This window comes from Pongo pygmaeus, chromosome 16 (assembly GCF_028885625.2).
Source record: "Pongo pygmaeus isolate AG05252 chromosome 16, NHGRI_mPonPyg2-v2.0_pri, whole genome shotgun sequence".
In the NCBI taxonomy this organism is placed as follows: domain Eukaryota; kingdom Metazoa; phylum Chordata; class Mammalia; order Primates; family Hominidae; genus Pongo; species Pongo pygmaeus.
This window is the reverse complement of record NC_072389.2, coordinates 82,012,719-82,037,600: the sequence shown is the minus strand read 5'-3', so window position 1 is coordinate 82,037,600 and position 24,882 is coordinate 82,012,719. Positions and strand designations below refer to the sequence as shown.

General features: G+C 43.6%; 1 protein-coding gene across 2 annotated transcripts in view; it reads left to right on the top strand.

Moving 5' to 3' along the window:
• Positions 1–10,549: 10,549 nt before the first annotated feature.
• Positions 10,550–24,882, top strand: part of ETFA (electron transfer flavoprotein subunit alpha) — a 101,385-nt gene continuing 87,052 nt past the window's right edge. Inside the window, exon 1 of one of the 2 annotated variants that reach the window (XM_054450091.2) lies at positions 10,550–10,984. In XM_054450091.2, coding sequence (XP_054306066.1) covers positions 10,946–10,984 — 39 coding nt within the window. In that variant the 5' untranslated portion in view covers positions 10,550–10,945. The remainder of the gene's footprint in view (positions 10,985–24,882) is intronic. The other variant, XR_010123987.1, reaches the window with a different exon arrangement.

The following is a 24,882-nucleotide window of genomic DNA, read 5'->3' as shown; positions in this document are numbered from 1 at the left end:
TAAACTTGAGGGGTAATTTGTTACACAGCAATAGATAACTAATAAAACATACAGTCCCACACATTTCTCACCTAAACCCTGTGAGAAGCCAGGCACAGTGGCTCTCGCCTGTAATCCCAACATTTTGGGAGGCCAAGGCGGGCAGATTGCTTGAGGCCAGGAGTTCGAGACCAGCCTGGCCAATGTGGCAAAACCCTGTCTCTACCCAAAATACAAAAATTAGCTGGGCGTGGTGGTGCACACCTGTACTCCTAGCTACTTGGGAGGCTGAGGCATGAGAATTGCTTGAACCCAGGATACAGAGGTTGCAGTGACCCAAGATCATGCCACTGCACTCCAGCCTGGGTGACAGAGCAAGACTAGGTCTAAAACAAACAAACAACAAAAAAACTCTATAAAGAAGGTATTAGCCTCACTCTTTTTTTTTCTTTGTTGGTTTTTTGTTTTTTTGTTTTTGAGACAGGGTCTGGCTCTGCCACCCAGGCTGGAGTGCAGTGGTACGATCATAGCTCAGTGCAGCCTCGGCTTCCTGGGCTCAAGTGATTCTCCCAACTCAGCCTCCGGAGTAGCTGGGACTACAGGCACACGCCACCAAGCCCAGCTAATTTTTGTATTTTTTGTAGAGACGGGGTTTCGCCATGTTGCCCAGGCTAGTCTCAAACTCCGGAGCTCAGGCAATCCACCTACCTCTACTTCCCACAGTGCTGCTATTATAGATGTGAGCCACCACACCCAGCCTAGCCTCACTGTTTTCCCAATGAAGACACAGAAGATCAGTGAGATTAAGGAACCGTTATAAAACTTCTCGGCTTAACACAGAAAAAACTGGATACAAACCCAGGTCAGGCACCTGCTATCTCTGAAAAAACAAAATAATCACACTTCTCTTGCTCAAATAATCTTACCATTAAAGTCTGTCACTCTGTTATCATTTGGGATTTCAACATCTGGTAATAATAAGAGTAGTAATTATTAAAAATATACCATGGGAAGCTGTTTGTGTAACCCATAAATGTTCAAGGTTTCACGGTCATGATTTTCAAATACAGAAATGACAACATGTGGGAAGGGAAGATATAACTTGAAAGGAGAATCAGAAAGGGGCACAGTCAAAACCATCTGCGGTTATTTTTAGCACAAAGAAAGAACTCCTGTTGGCAGACATTGCTAAAAAGGTAGGTCCATTTTCATCGGTGGTATTTAGAAAGGCACAACGTCATTGCAAAATAATTGCTTATTAAGAACACAAACGGGCCTTGAAAATATGAAGCAGGTTTTAGAAATACAGACCCATTTCTACATGGCCCATACAGAAATGGCGGAAGGGACCACCCAGAAGCAGCGCCCTGGGGTCCGATCTCCATCAGCTTCCAAAGGGTTAGTAGCAACAGCCAGTCTGCTGTGCACACGCAGCTTCCAAACACATCCCTGCACTTCCCCGCCTATTCAGAAGTTCTGGAGCCGCTATAGAAAGCAGTGCAATTCGAGCCATGCAGATGGATAAGAGAATTGCAGGGTGCTGAGCACGTTAAATTAGGTGTAAAGCAGCAGTTTTCACTCACGGAATCCTGAAACGCTGGTGGGTCAAGGTTCATATGTGAGACACATTACAAGGCCTTTGTAATTATTAACAGTTAAGGCACTGGCCTTTTCAAATGATTTATCTTTTGTTTTTAAAGACAATGTAAAAGGGAGGACTTATCATAACATCCCTCACCCTTACAGGATATGTGTATCTTGTGTATCCGTTTTATTGAGATAAAATAAATAAATAACATACATCCTATGCAATGTACCCATTTAAAGTGTATAATTCAATGGCTTTTAGCATATTTACAGAGTTGCGTCACCATCACCCCAATCAATTTTGGGATGTTTTCATCATGTCCAAAAGAAAGCCCATGCCCATTAGCAGTCACTCCCCATCCCTCTGTCCATCCTTCCAGCCTGAAGCACCACTCATCTACTTTCTGTGTCTATAGATTTGCCTATTCCAGATATTTCCCAAAAATGGAATTAATACAATATGTTGTCTTTTGTGACTGGATTCTTTCACTTATATTGTTTTCAGGGTTCATCTATGTGGTAGCATGCATCAGTAGTTCATTCCTTCTTATTACTGAATTAAAATATTCTGTTTTATGAATATAACACATTTTGCTTATCTATTCATCAGTTGCTAGATATTTGGGTTATTTTAACTTTTTGGCTATTATGGATAATGTTGCTATGGATATTCGGGGTTTTCATTGTTGTTGTTGTTGTTTTTGAGATGGAGTCTCACTCTGTCGCCCAAGCTGGAGGGCAGTGGCGTGATCTCAGCTTACTGCAACCTCCACCTCCCGAGTTCAAGCGATTCTCCTGCCTCAGCCTCCCGAGTAGCTTGGATTACAGGCACGCACCACCACGCCTGGTTAATTTTTGTATTTTTGGTAGAGATGGGGTTCTGCTATGTTGTCCAGGCTGGTCTCGAACTGACGGGTTCAAGTGATCTGCCCACCTTGACCTCCCAAAGTGCTGGGATTACATGCCCAGCCTGCTATGGACATTTGTGTGCAAGTTTTAATGGGACATATATTTTCAATTCTCTTAGAGGTATACCTAGGAGTGGAATTGCTGAGTCATACGGTAACTCTATTTTTAACATTTTGAAGAACTGCCAGACTGTTTACCAAACCAGCCACAGCATTTATGTGGGTTCCCCAGCAATGTATGAGGGTACCAATTTCTCTACATCCTCGACAATACTTTGCTGGGAGACATGGCGTGATAGGGGTGTGATGGCTTAAGAGTCAGAGGTTTCTTTCTGAGGTGATGAAAACATTCTCAAACATTGTGATGATGGTCATACAACTCTGTGAATATACTAAAAATCATTGATTTATATACATTAAATGGGTAGCTTCTATGGCTTGTGAATTATATCTCAATAAAGATTATTTAAAACAATCAATCAAACAAAAGCAGCAAATGCTGGAGGGGTGCGGAATGGGGAGAGAGAAGTGCAGGCCAATCTGAGGTTTCATAAGTGCATCTGCTTATCCGGTCATCCACTCATTCATTTGTTCATTCATGAAGTATGCATTGAGTACCTGCAGGTACCAGACATTGTTCTAGGTGCCAGAGATACAACAGTGAATAGAACAAAGTCCTTGCTCTGAAAAATTAAACATAGTAAGGGAATGGAAGAAATATGGAAGGTGGTCAGGAAAAGCCAGGGGGTATAGTAGTATTGAAGCTAAGACCTGAATGAAGAGTGGCAGCAAACTGTGTAGAAGATCTGGAGCAAAAGCATTCTAAACAGAAAGAACAGCAAGTGCAAAGGCCCTCAAGGCACGAGCATGTTTTTTTTTTCTTTTTTTGGCAGGATCTCACTCTGTTACCCAAGCTGGAGTGCAGTGGCACAATCCTAGCTCACTGTAACTCTGAACTCCTGGGCTCCAGCGATCCTCCCACCTCACCTTCCCAAGTAGCTAGGACCACAGGTGCACACTACCATGGCTGGCTAATTTTTTGTAGAGATGGGGTTTTGCCACGTTGGCCAGACAGGTCTCTAACTCCTGGCTTCAAGTGATCCTCCCACCTCAGCCTCCTGAAGTGCTGGGATTATAGGCATGAACCATCACACCTGGCCTAATATTATTTTAATTTTTTGAGCCATAGTCTCACTCTGTCACTCAGGCTGGAGTACAGTGGCGTGATCTTGGCTCACTGCAACCTCTGCCTCCCGGATTCAAGTGATTCACCTGCCTCAGGCTCCCGAGTGGCTGAGATTACAGGCAAGAGCCACCACATCTGGCTAATTTTTGTATTTTTAGTAGAGATGGGGTTTTGTCATGTGACCTCAAGTGATCCACCCACCTCGGCCTCCCTAAGTGTTGGGATTACAGGCATGAGCCACCATGCCCAGCCTGATATTCTAAATACATCCACATAAGAATATATGTTGCATTTTGGCTGGTGGCAGTCACTCACACCTGTAATACTAGCACTTTGGGAGGCCGAGGTGGGTGGATCACTTGAGGTCATATGGTGAAACCCCGTCTCTACTAAAAATACAAAAAATTAGCTGGGTGTGTTGGCGTGCACCTGTAATCCCAGCTACTCAGGGGGCTGAGGCATGAGAATTGCTTGAACCTGGGAGGCGGTGGTTGCAGTGAGCCGAGATCATGTTACTGCACTCCAGCCTGGGTGAGACAGCGAGACTCTGTCTCAAAAAAACAAAAAGAACATATATTGCGTTTTAAATTTTCTAAGTTTTTTGGATGGTTGTTTTCCTGTGAGCTGGAAATACTGTGGTGAGTGCTTAGTCTATCAACAAATATCATATTCTTTTAGCATAGCTATACTGTTACTGCATTAAAAAACACAATTAAAAACAGAATAATTCACATTCCACTGTATTATTGTTCAGGCCTGCATATCAGCCCAACTACTGCTTCTGCCCAGTTCTGCGGTCTCATCTCTCACACAGGTGTGGCTCCTAAGGGCACCCCCTAACTATCATAATGTATTCTGAACTTGTCTCGATCTTGCATCCAACAGAAAGCAGGAGTGTGGGAGTGGTTGAGAAAACAGGTGGTAAGATGGGGGTTTGGAGCTGTATTACTCTTTACCAGACTGGCACTGAGGACCCCAACCCTGCTGGTAGCTGGAACAAGCCTTTGGCATAAGGTGGTATCCAATTGTTAAGACTTGCACTAGTGGCAAATTGGGATGGGATGCTTGTGGAAGGGAATATGGGGGAAATAGTAAAGACAATGACATTGGGTGGCAATTGCTAAGCTCCATGCCCTTGATAAAAAATTACAAAGGAGTAGGAATGATTAACAGGCAATTGAGAACCATGTATAAAAGCTAGAGGACCTCCTTGACAGCAAACAATGAGGCAAACTTCAAGGTTCTAACCTTCAAGGATCATTATTCCTCTTTATCTCACTAGTATTGTCCCTCCAGGAACCAGACGGAACCTGGAAGATGACAGTAGACCATCACAAACCCACAGAAGTAGTAGCCCTATTGCCGCCACCACACTGGTTTTGGTATCTTTGCTAGAGCAGATTAACACAGCGCCAGGTACATTTTATGTGGACGTTGATTTGGTGAATTGGTTCTTTTCTAGCCCTAGGAGAAAAGTGGATCAGAAACAGTATGCATTCACATGGAACAAACAAGAGTCTACATTCACAGTTTTGCCCCAGGGCTATGTTAACTTTCAGCATCTATCAATCACAATACAGCCTGAAGAGGTCTGGACCATCTGGACATACTGTAGAACATTGCATTGATCTTTTACATCAATGACATTACATTGATTCAGTTGGGTGGAAAAAAGTGGATAGCACATTAGAGGCCTTGGAGAATGACAACACAGGCCCCTGCAGTATTGGAGCAAGGCCATGCCATCTGCAGTGGAGACTTACGTGCCTTTTGAGAAAAACTTCTGGTGTGCTACTGGCCTGATCATAGACATCAAGTGACCATATGCCAGGAATTACCCATCATGAGCTGAGTTCTGCCAAACCCACCGAGTCACAATACCGGGCAGTCAGTAACAATGCATCCTAGGATGGAACTGGTACATCTGGGACTTAACATAAGTAAGACCAGAAGGTACAAGCAACTTCCATGAGCTGGCAGCCTAGACCCCCATGAACACCACTACTACATCGGCACCCCTCCCCTGGTGCACCCTTCTGGTTGTATGTAGGATCCTTCATGACCAGCTGACAAGAGGAGGAAAAATCCTATACTTGGTCGATGGAGGGTCTGCTCAGTATGTGAGTTCAAGCTGAAAACAGATGGCAGTTGTGCTATAGCCCCACTTAGGGACAGCCTTGAAAGACAATGGTGAAGAAAAATCTCCATGGGCAGAGCTTCAGGAGGTACACTTGGCCATCCACTCTTCCTGCACAGAGAGGCATCTCAAGCACAGAATATCTATGTACTCAGTGGCAGTGAGGAATGGCCTACCTGGCTAGCCAGGGCCCTGGAAGAAGAAAGGTTGGAATGGAAGATGGGGGACAGCGAGGTCTGGGGTAGGCATGAGGATAGGTGTCTCGAGTGGGCACCAAGTATGACGATGTTTGTATTACATGTTAACACCCACCAGAAACCATCCACCATTGAAAAGCCACCATATAAATAAGAGGACAAAAATATCTGGGCCAGTTGACCTTAGTCGGCCTCTGTCATCAGCCACCTAGTGCTGGTACTAAGGGCACATGCATGAAATGACTACAGTGGCAGAGACAGAGGCAGTAGGAGCCTAATAGCATGCGCTCCCACTTATGAAGGCTGATTGAGCTACTGCTGCTGCTGAATGAGCCCCCAACATGGCACCATTCCTCCAGGAGACCAGCTGGCTGCATGGCGCAAGTTGACAACATGGAACCCCTTCTATCTGGGAAAAGGCAAGATTCATCCTAACCACATGGAACCCCTTTCATCTGGAAAAAGTCAAGATTCACCATGTCAAGAAAACACATATATTCTGGGTACTGTTTACCTTTCCTGTCCTCAGGACCTTAGTCAGCACCACTATTTGAGGGCTTATCGAGTATCTGATTCATTGTCACAGGATCCCACATAACATCCCATCAGGCCAGGGACCCAATTTACTGCAATAGAGGTGCGGAAATGAGTCCGTGATCAGAAGATTCCCTAAGCGATTCACAGGCTGGATCATCCAGACACTGCCAGCCTGATAGGATATCGGAATGGCTGCTGAAGGCCCACTGGAAGCAGCAGCTTGGAGGCAGCACTTGATAAGAGTGGGGTTCATCTTCTAGGATACTCCTTGAACCAAAGACCTTTATATAGTGCTGGGACCTGCAGGGTTAGAGGTCTTTGTCCCCAAAGGGGGAATCTTTCACCAGAGGACACAGCAAGGGTCCTCTGAGCTATAAGCTACAGCTGCCACCTGGGCACCTTGTATGCAGGGACCAGAAGACCAGAAGGGGAGTCATCTTGGCTAAGAGTAATCCACTTGGGTGCCTCTGAGTCCTCCATTGCACAATTATGACAATAAACAGGCTTTGGAAGGGCATGCTGGCCAGGGGTTGAGATCCTCAGTCCACGAGGCAGGACGGAGGCATTAGCCACTCAAACCAGGGGAGATGCTAGCTGGGGGAGCGGGAGATTTAGAATGGATACTGAGGAAGGAGACAATGAGTACCATTGTGACCCCCAGAGAGTTGCAGCAGCTGGGGCTGTAGTTTGTCCCAGGGACCTTCCTCTTCTAAGTTTCCAGCAGGAATCCTGGAGGAGCTGCTCCTGAAATTGGCCTGTGGAGAAGAAAGAGGTGTTTCTCCAAATATGCTGGAGTCATCTTCAAGGGTTGACTGTGGCAGTCCTTGAATCCTCCTTCCTCCACCCTCTCTTTTCTGGCCTTTCTTCTTTGGACAAATATTTACTTTCTTTTTCTTTTTTTTTTTTTTTTTTGAGATGGAGTCTTGCTCTGTCATCCAGGCTGGAGTGCAGTGGTATAATCTTGGCTCACTGCAACCTCTGCCTCCCAGGTTCAAGTGATTCTCATGCCTTAGCTGCGGGGGTAGGTGGTATTACAAGAACACGCTACCACACCCAGCTAATTTTTGTACTTTTAGTAGTGAAGGTGGGGGGAGGGTCTCGCCATGTTGACCAGGCTGGTCTTGAACTCCTGACCTCAAGTGATCCGCCTGCCTCAGCCTCCCAAAGTGCTAGGATTACAGGTGTGAGCCATTGCACCTAGCCCTTTGGAGACATATTTCTACAAATGTTCGCTGAACATCTAAAAATAAGAACCAGATAAATAGGCTGGGCACGGTGGCTTACGCCTGTAATCCCAGCACTTTGGGAGGCCACGGCAGGCAGATCACCTGAGGTCAGGGGTTTGAGACCAGCCTGACCAACATGGTGAAACTCCACCTCTACTAAAAATACAAAAATTAGCTGGGCATGGTGGTGGGCACCTGTAATTCCAGCTACTTGGGAGCCTAAGGCAAGAGAATCCATTGAACCTGGGAGGTGGAGGTTGCAGTGAGCCGAGATCGTGCCACTGCACTCCAGCCTGGGTGACAGAGTGAGACTCCGTCTCCAAAATAAAAAAAATAAAAATAAGTAAATAAAAGGAAACCATAGGTCCTGCCACCAAAGCAGCTCATAACGGAGTGGGAAAGTCATATGCCTCTAGGGAAAATCTTCTAATAGAAATCTCTTAGCACACACATTTCTCTGGTACATAACCTGGTTGTGATTGTAGAACCCTGATACCCCTTCATCCCAAAGCCTCAGGGGGCGTTTCATGTGTGATCAGAACAGGTCTGGTCAGGTGTCACAGACTTTGCCCATTTTTAGCCTCTCCCTCTGCTCTGAACTGCTCCGCCATGAACTCCCAGGGGCAATGAGACTCTGGGGTGCACAGCTGCTGCTGGTTTGCCCAAGCCTGGGAGCTGTTGAATCTGCCCAGTGGGGGCAGGGCGGGCAGCCGCTCTCCCCTTGTGTTTCACTTTGTCATGGGTGGGGAGGTAGGGAAGGAGGTTAGTTTGTATCCCAGTTTTTTATATGGTTTTTAGTAAAATATCCTTTTCTGTTTTTACTAAAAGTACCCTTCCCTCTTCCTTCCACTCCCATAGGTCTCAGATTCTAGTCCAGTGTGGGACTGGTTAGGAGGTAAATGCAGTGAGACATGGAATAGTAAATTGCCCCACCCACAGGCAGATTGACTGGGGGGCAGGGGTCCACAGCTCTGTCCACAACATGAGTTCAGACGTGTTCGAAGTGGGTGCAACTTAAGTTTAAGGTGGGTCCTCACCTCCTTGTTCATAGAGCTAGAAGAGTGAAGAAGAGGAAAGGATTAATTCATCCTGGAGAATCGAGAAAGAGCTTACAAAAGAAATGTCACTTGGGCCAGGCGTGGTGGCTCATGTCTGTAATCCCAGTACTTTGAGAGGCCAAGGTGGGAGGATCACTTGAGGCCAGGAGTTCGAGACCAGCCCTGGGTAACCCTGCCCCTACAAAAAAAAAATAGCTGGGCATGGTGGCACACGACTGTAGTACCAGCTACTTGGGAGGCTGAGGCAGGAAGATTGCTTGATCCCAGGAGTTCGAGACTGCAGTGAGCTGTGATGGCACCACCGCACTCCAGCCTGGGAAACAGAGTGAGACCTTGTCTTAAACAAAACAAAAGAATTGTCGCTTGATCTGGGTTTTAAAGAGGCCTGTCAGATGGGGAAGGGAATTTCAGACAGAGGGAAGAGCAAAAGCACAGGGCCCTTAGAGTGCTTGTTAGTTCAGACAAAGCTCTTGCTCCAGGGAATTTACACTCCAATGCAGTGAGATCAGCAATAAACAAACACGTGCATCCTGTTAGGCAGTGATAAATGCCAAGAAGAAAAATCAAACAGGTGATAGGGCATCTGGGAGTGGCATGGGTGCTATTTTAGATGGAGAGGCTAAGGTCGGCCTTTCTGCAAATGTGTTTTTTGAGCAGAGACCTGAATGAAGTGAGGAAGTACGCCACGCGGGTAACAAGGGAAGGCCACGTCAGGCAGAGGGAAGAGCCAGAGTGCAAAACTCTGAGAGGAGCAGGCTTGTGCGCTCAAGAAGGCCTATGTATCTGGGGAACAGTGAGAGAAGAGGGCAGTGGGAGGAGAGGGAACCACCATAGGGCTTTGAGCAGAGGTCAGGATCAGTCCATCAGTTTGGAGAAGAGGCTTCTGGAAACATGGGTAGAAACATAAAGACCAGCTAGAAGTCTTTGCAATGATCCAGGCGAGAGATGACAGGGTCCTCAGTGAAGGTGATACCGGCTGAGGAGCAAAGGGGTGTTGGAGGATATTGCTGGATTCTGGTTATCTTTTGAAGGTAGAGTCAACGGGATTTGTTGACAGACTAGATAACATTGGAAAGGTAGGTTGTTGCTGAATTGGGAACTGAGACAATTTCTGAACATACCACTTCCCTTCTTAAAAATTTCGTGATAAAATCCAGACTCATTAGCAGTCATTTGTTCATTTGCTCATTCATTCAACACATACTGACTGAATGCCTAATATGGGCCAGGCATTGTGCTAGGTGTTGCAGGTAGACACAAAATTTAAAAGTAGGGCATACTGGCCGGGCGCGGTGGCTCACGCCTGTAATCCCAGCACTTTGGGAGGCCGAGGCGGGCGGATCACGAGGTCAGAAGATCGAGACCATCCTGCCTAACACTGTGAAACCCCGTCTCTACTAAAAATACAAAAAAATTAGCTGGGCGTGGTGGCGGGCGCCTGCAGTCCCAGCTACTCAGGAGGCTGAGGCAGGAGAATGGCGTGAACCCGGGAGGCGGAGCTTGCAGTGAGCTGAGCTCGCGCCACTGCACTCCAGCCTGGGCGACAGGGCGACTCTCACTCTCAAAAAAAAAAAAAAAAAAAAGTAGGGCATATTTTCTGCCCTTACAGATCTTTAGTCAGATGGGTGACACAGACAAGTACTTAGGTCATTACAACCCATGTAACAATTGCTACCATGGGGAAATACAGGGGGAAATAGGGGCATATGGGAAAGGCATCTAATTGGAATTGGCAAGGCTCCACTGGTACCTTACCCCGAGGTCAGCTCAGTTTTGAAGTTCACTCTAGCAATGCTGCCCATTGCGGGGCTGTGAGACAGTACAGTCTGAGCTCGGTCATCGGCGGGTGGCCAGCTTTGTCTCTGCAGCTCCGCGGCCCCGGCTTACTCGAAGGTCCCCGGGGAATAGCCTCACCTTTGCCCCACTTCCCAGTCTAACCCCTAACTTCCCGCCGTCTATTGGCTGCGCAGCCGCCCAATGGGCAGGCGGAAACCGCGGGCTCGTGCTCCAGGCCTAGGGCGTCTTATCTCGTTCGCGCGTCTCGCGAGCATTAGGTGACTGGCTGAGGCGGCGCAAGTTGGCCAGGCGACGGGCTGCTGTAAGGCCGAGGTTGCGGCGGAAGCAGAGACCATGTTCCGAGCCGCGGCTCCGGGGCAGCTCCGGCGGGCGGTGAGTCCGGACTGAGAAGGCGAACCCAGGGACGGCCCCCCGTCAACCCGCCGTCCCTATGGGGTCTTGCAAAGGTCACTGGCCGCCTCAGACTCGACCAGCCCTTGCGCCCGCAGGCCGGTCCCCGCCTGGGACTTGGGTCCAAAGTTCTGGGGCCTGCCCTGGACTCCATGCGGGACGCCAGTTCGGGGCAGTAGTCAGAGGTTTGGGGTCAGGGTGACCCCGAATGATGTGAATTTGCGCGTCTGCTGCCTCTTCTCCTGGCCCACTCTCTGCCCTGCCGTTTCCCACCTTTGTCGGTCACTCTGGACACTTTCGGGCCGCCAGGTCCTCCACACTTGCTCCACACCCGAGGGAGCAAAATGTCACCGGGGAATGCCCTGTTGGGGAAAGTTTCAAACCTGGATTCCTCCCGGAGGCCGGCATTTCTGGAAGAATTAAACACTTTGGGCGCATTGTGGCTGCTCCGACCCACTCACTGTCAAGGGCGGGCGTGGGGTGGGGTGGGAGGCTGCGTGGCCAGTTATGGAAGCTGGCTCTGCTTTCTGGTTTATGGAGCAGGGCTGAATTTAGGTGATTGTATTTGTAAAACCTGCGATCCGATTTGACAGCTTTAGCCAGTTTTGAAAGGCAGACCTCCTTTTATATGCTGCAGGCTGACCTGCTTTTAACTAGCAGATTGTAGGTTAAATAGGTTAACTGGTGACAGTGGTATATTTTCAGTGTTTCATTTTCAGTGTTTCATTAGTGACAAACCACATTTCTCTCTTCTGTTGTGAGAAGGACTGATAGGAAACATATTTTTCTTCTCATGCTGTGGGAGAGGAGTATTTGGAGACTGACCAAGCAACAGTAATTTATATTGTGGATTGTGTAGTTTTCCTAGTTTACATTTAGGTGAAATGAGAAACAAGATTGGTAAACTTGGGTCAGAAACTTACCTGATGGTTTGTACCTTTTCTCTTTTTTTTTTCTGTGCATGGATATTTTCCCATCCACTCCTGGGATTTTTCTCTCTGAGGCATAGCTGGAGCTCTTTCTAGATGTCTGTAGACATTAGACTTTTGTTTGTTTGTTTGTTTGTTTAAGAGACAAGGTCTGGCTCTGTTGCCCATGCTGGAGTGGAGTGCAGTGGCACGATCTGGGCTCACTGCAACCTTCGCCTCCCAGGTTCAAGCGATTCTCCCACCTCAGCTTCCCGAGAAGCTGGGATCACAGGTGCGCATCATCACGCCTGGCTAATTTTTTTTTTTTTTTTTTGGTATTTTTTTTGTAGAGACGGGGTTTCCCCGTGTTGCCCAGGCTGGTCTCGAACTCTTGTCCTCAAGTGATCCACCTGCCTCGGCCTCCCAAAGTCCTGGAATTACAGACCTGAGCTACCGTGCCTGGCCTTAGACATCTTTTTTCTTGTGCGTATTCCTTGTTTAATAAAAAGTCTTGACCCTCCCCTCCCCTAAAGAGTTCAAACCCATGTCTTTCAGGTTAGTGTCCTGTCTTCCCCTCAGGACATGTTTTCTCCCGGTTGGGGATCTAGACATAAACAAGTGAAAGTCATGAATTTGGGGAAATTCCAGGAACCTGAGCCAGAAGAATGCTGCTCTGTGCAGCAGTTGGAAAACAGTTTTGTGGACAGATTACAAGTCTGGCCTAAGTGAAATTATAATTGTGGTGGGGGATGGAATTTAGGACTCAGTAATTTTGTAGAGCTAACAGAAAAAAATGGAATGATTAAGTAATTCTTACTATCCACATCGTTGGCTAATGTGTATAGACATTACTTCCAGATATTCATTGTGGTTTGCCAAAGACTTTGACCTTGACTTATTTTTAAAATTTGAAGTCAAGCTAAGTAGAATAGCTGGGTTTTTTTTGTTTTGTTTGTTTTTTTTTTTGAGACGGAGTCTTGCTCTGTCGCCCAGGCTGGAGTGCAGTGGAGCGATCTCGGCTCACTGCAAGCTCTGCCTCCCGGGTTCACGCCATTCTCCTGCCTCAGCCTCCTGAGTAGCTGGGACTACAGGCGCCCGCCACCACGCCCAGCTAATTTTTTTGTATTTTTAGTAGAGACAGGGTTTCACAGTGTTAGCCAGTATGGTCTCGATCTCCTGACCTCATGATCTGCCCGTCTTGGCCTCCCAAAGTGCCGGGATTACAGGCGTGAGCCACCGCGCCTGGCCTAGAATAGCTGTTTTAAAGTCATTAAGAATGTTGGAGAGATTTGGATTTCTAGCATAAAAGAAATGGTGGCAATACTTCTAAAATGGACCCATATATTAATAGGGATATATACCTGTATTTAACTTTTTAAATTTTGAAATAGTTGCACTTATAGAAAAGTTGCAAGAATAGTACAAAGAAATCTCAAAACCCTTCCGCTGGTTTTCTCAGCATGTTAGCAGTTTGACACATTTACTTTATCTTTCCACATATATACATAATACTATCTTTCTGAACCATTTGAAAGTATGTTGCAAATGTGCCCTTTACTCCTAAATAATTGAGTGATATTTTAAAAGAACAAAGAGGTTCACTTTCTAACTACACTGTAATTGGCAATATCTGGAAGTTTCACCATAAAATACTGTTTTCTAATCTACGGATGTTCAATTTTGCCAGTTGTCCCATTAGTACAGTTTATAGCAATTTTCCTTATTCTGGTCTAAGATACTCTAGATGTCCTGCAAGTGGTTTTCGTGTATCTTTACTCTGTTAGAAAGGTTCCTCAGCCTTCCTTTGGGTTTGATGACATTGGTGTATTTGAAGAGTACAGGCCTTCTATTTTCCAGACTGTCACTCAATTTGGGTTTGTCTGGTGTTTCCTCATGATTAGATTCAAGTCATGTATTCTTGGTGGGAATATCACAAAAGTGGTATTGTGTGCCCCGTGCATCATATTAGCAGGTACTTAATGTTGGTTTATCCCATTAGTGGTAATGCTAACTTGAGTTACTTAGCCAAAGTGGTGTTTGCCGGGTTTCTCCACTGTCAAGTTAATACTTTTCCTTTTGTAATTTTTAACTAATTTGTGAGGCGATGCATTGAGACTATGTGACTCTCCTATTTCTCATCAGACTTTTACCCAGTCTTAGCATCTGTTGATGATTTTTGCCTGAGAAATGATTACTATGATGCAAAATGGTGATTTTCTATTTCCATGATACCTTCTACATTTTTTAGTTATTCTACTATAAGGAAGAACATTATCTTCTTGTATATTTATGGATTTATGGATACATGGATCCTTATTTAGGATAATACATTTCTACCTTATGCTCAAGTTGTCTCATGTTTGTGAAGTGGGGCCCATTCAATCTGACTCCTGTTTGTTTACATACATATGTTTGTGATATCACAAAGTCAAAATAGCTTATCTCAAATCCCCATTCTTGAAATTAAAAAAAAAATTGTTCTGTAGCTAACAATTAATGCATTTAGGAAGAGGATACATTTCCAAAACCATATTAAAAAAAATAAAGTTAGGAATTACAGTTAAAAGATTAACATAAACTGTTAACAATGTGAATATAGTTAACACTTAACACTTAAAAATGGTTAAGATGGGGCCAACCATGGTGGCTGACACCTGTAATCCCAGCACTTTGGGAGGCTGAGGCAGATGGATCACCTGAGCTCAGGAGTTCGAGACCAGCCTGTGCAACATGGCGAAACCCCGTCTCTACCAAAAAAAAAAAAAAAAAAAAAAAAATTAGCCAGGCGCCGTGGTTCACACCTGTAGTCCCAGCTACTTGGGAGGCTGAGGCACAAGAATTGCTTGAACCTGGATGTTTGAGGCTGCATTGAGCCCAGGTAGCACCACTGCCCTCCAGCCTGGGCAACAGAGTGAGACCCTGTTTCAAAAAAAAAAAAAAGATTAAGATGGTAAATTTTATGTATTTTGTTAAACCACTTTGTTAAACTATTAGAATATAAGTTCAATGACTTGCATTTGGTATCTAAGTTCCATTTTTAGTTCTGACTGATTTGTGCCATTGAGTAAAGTCTTTCATCCTTGTGTGTGTGGCAGTGGTCTTTAAAGTCATCTGTTAACAAAGATAGTTTTTATATCTATAATAAAGAGCTAGAGAACACACCAAGAGGAAAATAGGTAGGCATTTGCAATTAGTTAATATTCTTGCAGGGATATTAATCCTAATTGTTATTTATTAATTTGCTCTTGAAATTGATTTATTGAAGAATAAGAAGATGCAAAAAAATATTTATGTGGTGAGTGAAACAACAATTTCAAGGTCATTTGAGTACTTTTGTTACTGTGTTTATTGTCAGGTGGGAAGGAATATCTATCAGGACTGCGAAGCTATGAAACTGGTGTGAAGGAACATGACACTTTTCTGTCTAGTATTGATGAATAAGATCGAACTCTGTAATTTGCATGTAAATTTTAATTTCTATTGAAAGAAGAAAGAGAGCCAATTTTGGTGTGATTCTAAAAGAAAATTTATTGCATAAGGTGAATTCAGTAAAATTATGATGCCTGCCAATGTGTCTACTAAGAGTCTTGTCTGTTCTTAAAGTGAAGTAAATTAACTGTGTTTTTAGTATTACAGTCAATGTCATATAACATTTCTGGTCATGATTAAAACTGCTATATTTTATTACTAAAAAGATTAAAGGAAGTATTTAAAGTACAGAAATATAATATACATTTTTAAAATTACAAAATGTATGTTAAAATAGGGGTAGGTGACTTTATTATTTATCCTTTTGGGTATGACTCAGATTTTACAGCTTATTCTTGCTGTTTTTCTTTTTTTAATTAAGAAGCAAAAAAACCGGCTGGGCGCAGTGGCTCACGTCTGTAATCCCAGCACTTTGGGAGGCTGAGGTGGGTGGATCACGAGGTCAGGAGCTCGAGATTAGCCTGACCAACATGGTGAAACCCGTCTCTACTAAAAATACAAAAATTAGCTGGATTTGGTGGTGCGTGCCTGTAATCCCAGCTACTTAGGAGGCTGAGGCAGGAGAATTGTTTGAACCCGGGAGGCAGAGGTTGGAGAGAGCTGAGATTGCGCCACTGCACTCCAGCCTGGGCGACAGAGCGAGACTCTGTCTCAAAAAAAAAAAGCAAAAAACCCTCCCCTGCCCTCTATACCCTCATTATACTCATTACACCTAGTTTCCAAAGATGGTTGGGGCGGAGGTATAGGTTAAAATCATTCTTACTACCTTAGGTTATGAGTGGGTTTGTAAGGGTAAGAGTTAGATTCCAGCTTTTTTTCTTCTTCTAGCATCTGTGGTACTTTACTATGTGAATATACAGTTAAGTCACAGCAAGAACTCTAAAAAACTGACAAGCAAAAACAATGTCAAAAATGAGGCTGACGCTGGGCACAGTGTCTTGTGCCTGTAGTCACAGCTCATGTGGCTGAGGCAGGAGGATCTCTTGAGTCCAGGAGACCAGCCTGAGCAACATAGCAAGCAAGACCCAATCTCAAACAAACACCCACCCCCACAAGAAAAAAAAAAAAAAAAAAAAAACTATTGAGGTTGAAAAAGAGAAGGACCAAAATGTGTTCACTGGACTTAGCCATAATGAAGTTTTTGGTGACTTTGGAAAGATTGGATTCAGTGTTGTGGAGGTGAAAGCCAGTTTGCATGAGTAACTGAAAAAATGGAAGGTGAGGTAATAGAGTTGGTGTCTGTGGAAATTATTTTCAAGAAGTTTAGCTTTGAAAGGGTGCAGAGAGGGTGATAACCTCTTTAAATCCTGCCCACAAGAAGTATACTATCTCATAAAGGCCAGTCAACTTTATATGGGTATGTGGCTGGCATGAGAAAGAAAACTTCATATTTTGCTATTTGCAACCAAGTCTAAACAGAGTATAGAGAACTTCTCTAAAAGCATGATGGTGTGTCTGTTTTAGTGATGTAACAGTTTATATACTGTTTAGTTACCCTTATACATGTTTAGATGATTACATTATCAGTGAGGAGACAGTTGCTTTTTAGTTTTTGATAATTTTAAGAAAAGTTTTCATTTAGTTACTATTCATTGAGTGCCAGCTGTGTGCCAGAGAGGTAGATACCAAGTTCACAGTGGAGAATAAGACAGACCTAGTCCCTGCCCTTGTGATGCAAACAGATTAAGGAAGAAACACATTATTTTAAGTGTGGTCATTGTTACAGAAGGTAGAGGATGTTTGGGAGAGGTTTAATCTTGTTAGAGGACTGGAAAACACTGAAAGGAGATCTGTGAAATTATGTTTGCACTGTGCCTTAAACTATGGTTATTGAGTGATAAAGTAATAGAGTGGAGGATTTTCTTTCTTTTTTTTGAAACAGAGTCTCACTCTGTTGCCCAGGCTGGAGTGCAGTGGCACCATCTCGACTCACTGCAGCCTCTGCCGCCTGGGTTCACGCCATTCTTCTGCCTCAGCCTCCCAAGTAGCTGGGACTACAGGTGCCCGCCACCACGCCTGGCTAATTTTTGTATTTTTGGTAGAGACGGGGTTTCACCGTGTTAGCCAGGATGGTCTCGCTCTCCTGACCTCGTGATCTGCCCGCCTCGTGAGCCACCACGCCTGGCCGAGGATTTTCTTTAGATAAAAACATCGCTTCATTTTTTAGTTTTGTCTAAAATCATTCATCATTGCTGTATTTTTTCCCCCGATTTTTTTTTTTTTTTTTTTTTTTGAGATAGAGTCTTACTCTCTCACCCAGGCTGTAGTGCAGTGGTTTGATCTTGACTCGCTGCAACCTCAACCTTCTAGGCTTAAATGATCCTTCCATCTCAGCCTTCCAAGTAGCTGGGGCTACGGGAATGTGCCACCACATCCGACTAATTTTTTAATTTTTATCTTTCATAGAAACAGGGTTTTACTATATTGTCCAGGCTGGTCTCAAACTCCTGGGCCAATTTTAGGTTTGCAGGGTATCTGTGCAGATTTATTATGAGTAAATCGTGTGTCTTGGGGGTTTGATGTACAGATTATTTTGCCGCCCAGGTAATGAACATAGCATCTAATAGGTAATTTTTTGATTCTCACCCTGCTCCCACCCTCCACCCTCAAATAGGCCCAGGTATCTATTGTTCCCTTCTTTGTATCCATAGGTACTCGATGTTTGGCTGCCACTTACAAGAGAGAACATTCCATGTTTGGTTTTTCTGTTCCTGCATTAATTCACTTAGGATAATGGCCTCCAGCACCATCCATGTTGCTCTAAAGGACATGATCTCATTCTTTTTAATGGCTGTGTAGTATTCCATGGTGTATATATGCCACATTTTTTTTACCCAGTCCATCCCCTGCATGGGCATCTAGGTTGATTCCATGTCTTTGCTACTGTGAATAGTGCTGCCATGAACATGTGCATGCATGTATCTTTATGGTAGAATGGTTCATATTCCTTTGGGTATATACCCAATTATGGTATTGCTGGGTCGAATGTTAGTTCTAAGTTCTTTGAGAAATCGCCACATTCCTTTCCACAGTGGCTGAACTAATTTACATCCTCACCGGCAGTATATAAGCGTTCCTTTTCTCTGCAACCTCGCCAGCATCTGTTGTTTTTTGAGTTTTAAATAATAGCCATTCTGACTGGTGTGAGATGTCTCATTGTGGTTTTTATTTGCATTTCTCTAATGATTAGCTAATGTTGAGCTTTTTTTTTATATGCTTGTTGGCCACATATGAGACGTGTCTGTTGATGTCCATTGCCCATTTTTTAATAGGGTTGTTTTTTGCTTGTTGATTTAAATTCCTTATAGATTCTGGTTGTTAGACGTTTATCAGATGCATATTTGCAAATTTTTTTTTACCATTTTGTAGGTTGTCTGTTTACTTTGTTGATAGTTTATTTTGCTGTGCAGAAGCTCTTTAGTTTAATTAGGTCTCACTTGTAAATTTTTATTTTTGTTGCAATTGCTTTTGGGGTGTTCGTCATGAAATCTTTGCCAGGGTCTATGTTCAGAATGCCATTTCCTACGTTTTCTTCTTGGGTTTTTATAGTTCGAGGTCTTACATTTAAATCTTTTTTTTTTTGAGATGGAGACTTGCTTTGTCACCCAGGCTGGAGTGCAAGGGTGCAATCTCGGCTCACTGCAACCTCCGCCTCCTGGGTTCAAGTGATTCTCCTGCCTCAGCCTCCCGAGGAGCTGGGATTACAGGCACCCGCCACCATGCCCAGCTAATTTTTGTATTTTTAGTAGAGATGACAGGGTTTCACCATGTTGGCCAGGCTGGTCTCGAACTCCTGACCTTAGGTGATCCACTCGCCTCGGCCTCCCAAAGTGCTGGGATTGCAGGCGTGAGCCACTGCACCTGGCAGAAGTTTTTTTTTGTTTTGTTTTGTTTTGTTTTTAAGTAGAGTTTAGCCTGTGTGGCAGTACACATCTGTAGTCCTAGCTACTCAGGAGGCTGAGGCCGGAAGATCCCTTGGGCCCAGGAATTGGAGGCCAGCCTGGGCAACATAGCAAGACACTGTCTCTAAAAATAAAATTTTTTGAAAATAGACTTTATATTTTAGAGCAGTTTTAGGTTCACAGCAAAATCCAATGGAAAGTACAGAGAGTCCTCCTGGTCCACACACCCACAACCTCCTCCACTGTCAACATACAGCACCAGAGTTGTCCATTTGTTACAATTAATGAATTTACATTGACATCAGCATTTCCCAGAGTCCATAGTTTACATTAGGATTCACTCTTTGTGTTGTACCTTCTATGGGTTTGGACAAATGTATAATGACAGGTATCTACCATTATTATATCATACAGAATAGTTTCACTGCCCCCGCCCCCACTCCCCCCCGGAAACAACAAAACAACAACAACAAAAAAACTCTATGCTTTGTTCTCCTAATCCCTGGCAGTCACTGATCTTTTTACTGTTTCTGTAGTTTTGCTTTTAACAGAATGTCATATAGTTGGGATTAGACAGCATGTAGCCTTTTCAGACTGTTTTTTTTTTCACTAAGTAATATGCATTCAAGGTTCCTCCATGTCTTTCTCATTTCTTGTTACTGCTGAATAAGATTCCATTGTATGAATATTTATTCACCTACTGAAGGACATTTTGGTTGCTTCCAAGTTTTGGCAGTTATGAATAAAGCTGCTGTAGACATCTGGTTTTTGTGGGGACCTAAGTTTTCAACTCATTTGGGTATGTACAAAGGAGTGCAGTTGCTAGATTGTATGGTAAGATTATGTTTAGTTTTGTAAGAAACTGCCAAACTGTCTTCCAAAGTGGCTGTACCAGTTTGCATTTTTACCAGCAATGAATGAGAGTTTCAGTTGTTCCACATCCTTACTAGCATTTGGTATTGTCAGTGTTTTGGTTTTTTACCATTCTAATAAGTGTGTAGTGGTATCTCGTTTTAATTTGCAATTTCCCAGCGAGCATCTTGATGTTGAGCAACTTTTCATATGCTTCTTGGCCATCTTCTTTGGTGAGGTACCTGTTCAGATCCTTTCCCCCTATTTAAATCAGGTTGTTCATTTCTTATGTTGAGTTTTAAGGGTTCTTTCTGTATTTTAGATAACAGTCTTTTATCAGATATGTCTTTTGCACATATTTTGTCCCAGTCTGTGGCTTGTCTTCTCATTCTTTTGATGAAGAGGTGTTTGTTTTGTTTTGTTTTGTTTTGAGATGGAGTCTCTCTCACCTAGGCTGGAGTGCAGTGGTGCGATCTCGGCTCACTGAAACATCCACCTCCAGGGTTCAAGTGATTCTTGTGCCTTAGCCTCCTGAGTAGCTGCAACTATGGCGTGTGCCACCACGCCCAGCTAATTTTCATATTTTTAGGAGAAATGGGGTTTCACTCTGCTGGCCAGGCTGGTCTCGAACTCCTGACCTCAGGTGATCCACCGGCCTCGGCCTCCCAAATTGCTGGGATTACAGGCGTGAGCCACTGCACCTGGCCAATGAAGAGTTCTTTAAAAAGAATGTTCACTTCCCTTATTGGTGTCAGCTCTGTGCTGGATACTAGAGTCCGGGTTATAGTGGTAAGAAATCTCAGACATTGCCCCTGTACTCAGTATCAAAGGGGGAAGCCAAGACAATCAGGTGAATATGATCAGGTGTGATAAGTGCTGTAATGAAGGCAATTACAGGGTACCATGCTGGTGCTAGCAAAGCTAACTAGTCCGAGATGGTCCAAAGAAGGCTTTTATGTGTAGCTAACATTTATTGAGGATTTAATATGTTCCAGGCATCATTTCAAGAGCTTTACATTTATTAATTTAACCCTCACAACAACTCTATGAGATATTAATATTATTATCATCATTTCCATTTTACAGTCAGAGAACTGAGGTACTGAGAAGTTATGGTGGAGGTGGGATTCAAACCCAGGCAATGTGGCTGGCTCCAAAGCCTGTACTCTTTACCACTGCAGTTGTACTAATGCTTTTTGGAGGAATTGACCTTTCAGCAGAAAACCTAAGGATGATTAATTGGAATTTAGTAGGGTAACAGGGAAAGAGGTCCACTAGGCAGAGGGAGCAATGTGTGGGAAGGCTGGAAGTCTGAGACAGCAGGGCAAGTTCAAGTATCTGAAAATAAGGCATAAATTGAGTGAGGGATATATGGTTAGGGAGGTAGATCAGGCCGTAAAATAAATGCATGATAAACCAACCTAAGGAGTCTAGTTTACCATATCCAGAGGAGGCAGAAAGCAATAGCAGTGTTTTAAGCAGGGGAGAATAACATGTTAGATTTGTGTCATGGAACGATCACTGAGAGAAATAGATTGGTAGGAAGCAGAATTGTAGGTTAGAAACAAGCTGGGTTGGGAGACTCTGTGGGGTAATAGAGGAGAAGGATAATAGCCTGCACTAGGATATTGGCATTGACGATGGAGAGAAGTGAATGGATTTAGGAGTAGCTCTCTTTAGAAGGAAGAATTGTTATGACTTGAGTGGTTGGTTAGATGTAAGGTTGAGAGAAAACCCAGAGATGATTCTCTGATCATGGTTTGGGCAGATTGAAGTCTGGAGAAGTAGCAGTATGGGGAAGGGGCTGGAGGAACAGAGGGAAAACATGAGTGAGTTAAAGTTTAAATTTGCTGAGATGGAAAATGTTTGATGAGACAGGCAAGTGAAGCACTTAGATATACAGATGTAACCTTATTATAAGTCTAGCACTTAGGAAAGAGCTTTGAACCCTATTTGAGATTTATATATATGAAATATTTGAGCCACTGTTCTATAGGGGTTAAATTAAGACATGGAAGGCAGAAGGGAGTAGTCAGTAACTTCAAACATTGCTGAGATAACAAGTAACATTAAGCCTGAAAAGGGTTTGTTGGTAATTTGGGTGAGGGCAGAAACCAGATGCAAGTAATTGAGGAGGGAGTGAGAATGAGGAATTAGAGAAGCTAGAGTGGAGTGTGGGTTTGTGGCTTTTTAGCAGGATTGTTGCAAATGGGGAGAGCCTCAATCATGTTTAAATGTTGATGAGAAGGAACCAGGGTAAAGGGAGAAGCTGGAGACATGACTGGGAAGTGCAGATTACAGAAAGTCTCTGAGTAGATTCGAGAGAGTGGAATCTAGATCCCAGATGAAGGGATGAGACCCAGGAGAAAGGATCCACAGCAGCTTCCATTGTGATAGGGCAAGGACAGGAATTGTAATAGGGCAGGGACAGGAATTTCTATGTTGAGTATCAGGAAAGGAAATCAGGTCCCCCCGATGGCTTTAGTTGTCATTGTGAAGTAGGAGGTGAGGCTGCCTTCTAAGAGTAGGGGGCAGAATGTGTTGGCAGTTTAAAAAACATCAGGAGGCAGGCACAGTGGCTCATGCCTGTAATCCCAGCACTCTGGGAGGCCAAGGTGCAAGGATCGTTTGAGCCCAGGAGTTCAAGACCAGCCTGGGCAACATAGCAAGACCCTGTCTCTACAAAAAATAAATAATTGGCTGGACATGGTGGCGTGTACCTGTGGTCCCAGCGACTTGGGAGGCTGAGATGGGAGGAATGCTTGAGCCTGGAGGTTGAAGCTGCAGAGAGCTGTGATTGTGCCACTGTACTCAAGACTGGGTAATAGAAGGAGACTTTGTTTCCAAAAAAGAAAAAGAAGAGAAACGTCGGGAGAGGATATTTGAAATCATTGCTGTGGAGGGTGAGAGTGCCAACAAGGAAGTTGTGGTAGCATTGCTAGGCAGTTTTGAGAGCCCAGGTAAGGCTGGTGACTAAGAATTTATGGGTGGCATGGGCCTGTATAGTTAATTTTTATTTAAATAGCAGTGTTTGAAGAGATCAAGATTCCTTTTGAGGCAATTACCTCATTAAGTATTTCAGTAGTTATCCTTAAATGTTGAAGAATTTGGCTCCTTTTCCTCTCATAACTATTGTTAAAAGAGGATCGATCCTAAAGTGTAGAGGCAATGGGTTATAAAATAATAAAATGAAAATTTGTTTCCTTTAAAACCTTTTCAATAATGGACATGCATTTTTTACTCTTAGTCATATTCTATACTACTCTTCTACTTAAAATAGGATTTTAGAGTTATAGAATTTTTAGAGCAGGAAAAGAGGTCTTTTGAGATCATATTTTTCTTTCTGACAATGCTATTTTCTTTTTTTTAAGCATGAGAATGTTTGCCAAGTGCAATCTTACAAGAATGACCCATGTATAAAACAGCTAAAAATGGTGGTGCTTTGATGTGTGCTGGTAATTAGGAACTCAAACTGTGGAGTCAGACTACCTGTACGTAGAATAACCTGACTCTACTTCCTACCTGTGTAGCTGCTAAGCTCCAGTTTCCTCATCTGTGAAGTCGGAGTAATACTAGTACCTCCGTCATAGACTTTATAGGAATTTTAAATAGGATACTATGTATGAAACTGCTTAGTACAGTGCTCCATCAATGTCAGTTTGGTTAATCTGGTTAAAGCAAAGTTGGGTAGGGGGGCATTCTAACAGCTGTACATGCCTAGTCCCTACCTTATCCCATGTGGTGGCTCCTGAGATGGCTTCCTAGAACCCTTCTATAGATGCAGTTTGAAAATCTCTAATCTTGGCTAGGTGCGGTGGCTCAATCTGTAATCTCACCACTTTGGGAGGCTGAGGCAGGCAGATCATTTGAGGTCAGGAGTTCAAGGCCAGCCTGGCCAACATGGTGAAACCCCACTCTCTACTAAAAATACAAAAATTAGCTGGGCGTCGTAATGCATGCCTGTAATCCCAGCTACCTGGCAGGCTGAGGCAGAGAATCGCTTGAACCCTGGAGGCAGTGGTTGCAGTGAGTCAAGAGCGCGCCATTGCACTCTGGCCTGGGCAATAGAGTGAGACTCTCTCAAAAAAAAAAAAAAAAAAAAAATCTCTAATCTGATTCATCCTCCTAAATTTGCAGATGGGCTTTAGATTGTAGAATAACATTTTAAAGGTTCAGGCCAATTTCTTCTGCTCTAGGTTCTACACAACCATTATTGCTGAATTAAGCCGCATAACCATGCCTAGAGGCTGTAGCTTCTCTCTAGGTGGTATCTGAGAAATGGAATGTAAGACATTGAATTATAAGGAAGTTTAATATTTTAAAAATTGTAAAGGAGTCAATAAAATAGAGTACCTTTATGATGTATATAATGCTTTGTAAAAATCGATCAGCTAGATGGACTGAGTGGGTTCTTAAATATGTTCTTTTGTTGTTTATGCTTATAAATCTAATTTTGATAAATCTTTTAAAAAGTATATATAATCTCCAATTGGAAGTTCTAAAAGCTTGATGGTTCCTTAGGATAACTACTTAATTTATCTTATGATAGAACTATAATTTACAGCAAGTATGGGCCTTCTGCCACCAAATCTTGGATTTATTCTTCAAATGGTGATGGAAATCTCATAATTTTTATGGCAAATGATGTGTGAAACATAATAAAAAATATGATGTCGGATATATATTGGTAATAAATAGCTTGTTACTGGCAATTCTTGTGAAATATGAT